Source organism: Carlito syrichta, unplaced genomic scaffold (genome assembly GCF_000164805.1).
Source record: "Carlito syrichta isolate Samal-C Ts95f unplaced genomic scaffold, Tarsius_syrichta-2.0.1 Scaffold155199, whole genome shotgun sequence".
NCBI lineage: Eukaryota > Metazoa > Chordata > Mammalia > Primates > Tarsiidae > Carlito > Carlito syrichta.
The window spans coordinates 54,991-60,473 of NW_007099295.1; the positions used below are offsets into that span (position 1 = coordinate 54,991).

The 5,483-nt window shown below is 63.3% G+C and overlaps 1 protein-coding gene across 1 annotated transcript in view; it reads left to right on the top strand.

Annotated features, from left to right (window-relative positions):
- The window catches only part of ZFR2 (zinc finger RNA binding protein 2), a 26,804-nt gene extending 23,859 nt beyond the window's left edge, over positions 1-2,945 (top strand). Inside the window, exons 14-16 of the mRNA XM_021709056.1 lie at positions 796-907; positions 1,816-1,913; positions 2,760-2,945. Of these exons, the coding sequence (XP_021564731.1) occupies positions 796-907; positions 1,816-1,913; positions 2,760-2,945 (396 nt within the window). The remainder of the gene's footprint in view (positions 1-795; positions 908-1,815; positions 1,914-2,759) is intronic.
- The last annotated feature ends 2,538 nt before the right edge of the window (positions 2,946-5,483 follow it).

A 5,483-nucleotide genomic window follows, 5' to 3' on the forward strand; every position in this document is an offset into this window, starting at 1 on the left:
CACACCATCAACCCTGCCCGGCCTCCTCCACGCCCTGCCAGCGTACCCCCTTGTTTGGGGGGTTTGGGTCCCGTCTGGGTGCTCCCTGCTGGGCCGTCTCCCCACTCACACACACCTGGGTCTCGGCACGCAGGACGCAGCACGGAGGCTGGAGTCTCTGTGTCTCCACGAGGCCTGGGAAGGCAGCCACGGCCAATGTCCTCTCAACACCACAGAGATGTTTGCGGGCCACACCGCTGCGTCCCTCTCCTGTTTCCCGGACATGCGGGCACTCACTCACCCCCGCCTCACCCATCCTTGGCATTTTCCAGAACCTGGAACCTCAGGGTTCTTCCCGTGTCCAGGGGAGGCTGCTCCTTGCGGGAGGTCACAGGGCCATGGGCCCCCAACGCTGACACGCCCCCAGCCCACCTTCCTCCTGTGCAGACAGAAGCCCACCCGTGCCTCGAGGGCTCTGCCACCCCTGGCCCACTTGCCCCCGGGGAGCTGGCCGAGGGGATCTGGCGGGTGTGGCGATCCTTGGGGGACAGGGCTCAGCCGAGGGGTGTCTCCAGCCAAGTGGGCCACAGCAGACAATAATCATAAGATTAGCGTACGATGTGACTGTGGACCAGATGGAAAACTGAGGCTCAGAGGTGAAGAAATCTGCCTGTGGCCGTGCTGGGGGTGGCCGAGACTGCACGGTCACCCTCCGTGAAGACTCAAAGGGCGGGTGGGGGTCGGAGGGGAGCCGGGAGGGACCTCGCGTCCCAGGCCCTGCCCCCAGAGCCCGGCGTCCACTCTGACGTCCCCCAGGCCATGGAGCTGCTGGTGGAGAAGGCTCTGAGCAGCGTGACGGAGCCCCTGGGCCCTGGGGATGCTGTGAGACGGGTGCTGGAGTGTGTGGCCGCAGGGACGCTCCTGGCAGGTCAGTCGCTGCAGAGAGCCTTAAACGCGGAGGCGAGGGCAGGGGCAGAGGGCCATCCCAAGCGGGGGGGCGGGTGGGATGGGCCCTTCTCATGGTGGCACCTCCCGGAGGGCAGGGAGACAGGTCATAGCAGCAAGGGGCAGCCTTCTGGCCAGGCAGCTCCGTCTCCAGTGGCCACGCCCACCATCGCCACCCCAGAGCCCCCGGGGCCACTGCCCTCCTGGGGACATTCGGAGGCAGCAAACCAAACCTGGACAGTCCGGTGAGCAGAGACATGGAACACGGGCTCCTGGCAAGAGAAGAAAGTGCCAGGGCACACTCAGATGGGGGGCAGAGATGGAAAGCGGGTTCTCAAGTAGTTCTTAGCGACACAGGATGACATTAGGTGGAAACGGAGCTGCGGTCTGAGCCATGTCACCAAGAACACACGTGGGCAGACCAAAGCTAGGGGGACCGGGTGCAGTGGCTCATGCCTGTCATCCCAGCTCTTTGGGAGGCCGAGGTGGGAGGATCGCTTGAGGCCAGGCGTTTGAGACCAGCTTGGACAACAGAGTGAGACCTTGCCTCTACAAAAAATAATAAATTAGTCAGGAGCAGTGGTGTCTGGAGTCCCAGCTACTCGGGAGGCTGAGGCGGGAGGATCGCTTGAGGCCAGGAGTTGGAGACCATCCTGGGCAACGCAGCGAGACCCTGCTTCTACAAAAATGATCGCCACAAAAGGAGACCCGGGAGCCTGGTGTGCCTTGTGGGGCCATGGGAAGAGGCCACCAGGAGAGGCCGTGTGCCAGCTGAAGACGGGCCGGCCCGAGTAGGGGGGTGCGGACTTGGCCCCGTGCACGGTGCAGTTGAACAGCCGTGTCCTGACAGTAATGAGTGTGTTCTCGCATTCCCTGCCGACCTCCGTAAAGATGGGCCTGGGCTGCAGGACCCCTGTGAGCGGGAGCGGACGGACGCCCTGGAGCCCCTGACCCCCCAGGAGCGGGAGGACGTGACAGCCAGCGCCCAGGTAGGAGGCCTGGGTGGCAGCACCAGGGTCCCAGCTCCGACGAGCAGCTGTGGTGTCCCTCGAAACAGCTGGGGCTCCCCTTCCCTCCCTCCTAGCGAGACGTCCGGTATCGGGAGGGCTATGGGGGCAAGGGTGCTCCCGGGACAGAGCCGAGGCTGCCACCGGAATGTGCACAGGCCTCAGGCCCCGCTGACAGGGGCCATCCTGATGTCCCTCACCCCACCGTGGTCCACAAGATCCCAGCCAGCCCGGCCCACCCGTGGTTTCGTCGTTTGCAAACTTGTTTATAAGAAAAGTTTCCCAGGCCCACCGTGGTGGCTCACACCTGTAACCCCAGCTCTTGGGGAGGCCAAGGAGGGAGGATCGCTTGAGGCCGGGAGGGCAAGACCAGCCTGGGCAACATAGTGAGACCTCATCTCAACCAAAAATAGAGAAATTAGCTGGGCATAGTGGTGCGTGCCTATAATTCCAGCACTTTGGGAGGCTGAGGCGGGCGGATCACCTGAGCCCAAGAGGTCAAGGCTGCAGTGAGCTGTGATGGTGCCACTGCACTCCAGCCTGGGCAACATAATGAGACCCCAACCCAAAACAAGCAAAAAGGAAACGCCTCCCAGCAGCACCACAGTCAGACTGCAGTGGGTCTGACGTTTATGACTCACCTTCAACGGCACAAGCAGAACTTACCCCAGCACATGGCCTAAGCTTGGCAGCCACCGGAGTATCTTGGAGCATGCAGGACAGGCGTGGCCTGTCCCCTGGCACCGTGGGTGCCAGCCTCCCCTTACCCCGGTGTCTGGCCCATGGCGAGTGGGCCGGCAGGGCCCTGACGGCCACATGTGTCCACAGCATGCCCTGCGCCTGCTAGCTTTCCAGCAGATCCACTGGGTCCTGGGCATGGAGCCCCTGCTGTCCAGGCGCCGGTTCAGGGCCTGCCTCCGGAAGAGGCCGCGGGAGCCGGGCGAGGCCGGGGAGGCCGAGGAGGGTGCGGGTGAGAGGAAGCAGAGCCGGCCAGGCGAAGAGGGGCTGGTGTGAGCCCCCACCAGGGCCTCCATGCCCGGACACGCGTGCATGCCGACCAGTCGCTGTTTCATCCTGTCGCGGGACAGTGGCGTTTCCTTTCCAGTCACCTTCTGAGGTTTCCTTAAAAACCCTTGTGCTGGCTGGGCGCGGTGGCCCATGCGTGTAAGCCCCAACCCTCGTGGAGGCTGAGGCAGGAGGATCGCTCGAGCCCAGGAGTTCGAGACCAGTCTGGGCAACATAGCGAGACCTCGTCTCTACACACAGTGAAAAAGTGAGCAGGGCGTGGTGGCACTTGTGGTCCCAGCTACTCAGGAGGCTGAGGTGGGAGGATCACTTGAGCCCAGGAGGTTGAGGCTGCGGTGAGTTATGGTGGTGCCACTGCATTCCAGCCTGGGCCACAGAACAAGACCCCAGCCCACCCAGCCTCCCCGCAGACGGGTGGAGCAGCGGGCAGCACGCCAATGCTGAGCTCTGGAATTTCTGGCTGGCTTTGAGCTCTCCCGGGAGAACAGAGGGGGTAGACTTCCAAATTGCTTCCCTCAGAAGCCCCTGCCCCGTGGGTTTGAGAGAATATGGGCAGACTCCACCCGGAGCCCTCAGGAAGGCTGTCCTGGAAGGTTCCAGAAGAGGCCACCGCAGAGGCAGGCCTGGAGCGCGGGGTGTTGGGTCCACGTGAGCAGGCCCAAGTAGCGCCACCATCCTCACCTCGGGGCAGGACGAGCCCCAGGCCCCCAGCCCAGCCTGTCCTAAGCAGACTCTGGCCCCAGCCCCAGGGCCTGGAGGCTGAGCCGGGCTCATCCCCGGTGGGACAGCGACAGGGCTGGGTGGACACCGCCCCAGCGGGGAGTGTGCGGGCTGGGCCTCCCTTGGGAAACAGCCGCGACCCAACAGTCCAACCCTGACCCCAGAGATACCCCCACCCGCACCCCAAGCCACTGAGTGCCTTCTGCAGAGAGGGGCCCTGTGATGCGCACTCAGGCCCGCCCTCCCTGCTTCCCTCCCTCCCTCCCCAGTCTCATCCGGCCAGAGGCAGGGTCTCCCCAGGCAGCCCCCTTGGGAGCCGAGCCATGACCGAGTCTGGAGGGCCCCGAGGGCGCGGCCTTCCCCTGGGCTCCAGCCTAGGCGGAGGACCCCTGCCCGCTCCGCTCAGCCCCAGCCAACCCTCTCCCCTTCAAGGAGTTTCTTGGCCGCCTGCCTGAGGGCCATGGGCGGAATGTCCACCTCTGGTCACTGGACTCCCTCGGTTCCACATCTCTCACATGTCAAGGACAGCCCATGTGTGGCCCGTCTGTGTCACCGCAGAGCCACCTGGAAGTGGGGGAATAAAGCAGGTCTGTCTTCCGTGTGGCTGTGCCGTCCTTCTGTGGGTGACCCCAGCACCATGCCCTCCCCTGCTTCTTGGGGTCTGGGGCGGGGATGGGGAATGGGCCCAGGCAGCCTCTCTGGGGGGCTTTGCAGCCCAAGGGGGTCCTCAGGGGCCAGAGCTGTCTGGCGGCTCCTCTCCGAGCCATGGGCTCCCTTGGCCGGTCCCCACACGAGTTCCCTGGGCACAGAGAGTAGCACCCACCTCCACGTAGCCTACCACCAGCCCTCGGCCTCGGCTCTGGGGGCTCCTCTGGCCCAGGAGACACGATAAGAGGTCAGGAAGTCCCTGAGGGCTTCCCGGAGGAGTGGGCAGCTGAACTGGGTTTGGGAGAGGTGGCTCTGCCCACGGAGCGCTTCCCCAGACCCTTATCACAGACCTCAGGGTGGCAGGGCTTCAGATGAGGGGACCAGGTCACCGCAGGCTTGTGTTGTGACCCAGCGTCCAGCCCCCTGGGGCTCCCTGGGCAGCAGGGGGAGGGGGAGGAGGCAGGGACTGGGTGGGGAGGGACCCCCTGCTCAGGCCCAGGCCAGAGGGCGGGGGGGAGCCAGCCAGGGGCCAGAAACAGGAGACCTCCCTGGGGGCCACAGAGCTCCCCGCTCCACCTCCTCCCTCACAGCCTCCCCCTTGCCTCCTCTCTTCTCCGCGAGGACTGTGGTTATGACCGAGTGGCGAGAAGGAGACACGCCAGCACGCCAAGCCTAATTATTTATGAGTTCTTTATAACGCGCGGGTCAAGAGCAGGCAAACACCAGAAAATCTCTTGACAGACTAGCGCGGTTTGCGACAAGCTTTTATTGGTAAAATCTGCAGCGCTGGCTACATAGCAACTTAGCAACCCTAGCAACCACGAACTAACAACCTGGCAACCAAAACGGAAACTTTTGATTGTTAGAGAGTTTTGATTAATTTTATGTCCCAGGTATAGCCGGTGCCTGGAAAATCCCTGGAATTTTGCCAACAAGATAGAGTTTAAGGCAGTTACATAGGGACAAGGTAGAAGAATCATGACACAACGGAGTTACCTGGGTCAGGTCACTAACAAAATATAGGCACAAAATAGGAAAATGTAGCCGGGCTCGGTGGCTCAGCCTGTACTCCTGCGCCTTTGGGAGGCTGAGGTGAGGGGATTGCCTGAACCCGCGGGTTCGAGACCCGCCTGGGCAACTTGGCGAGCCCTCATCTCT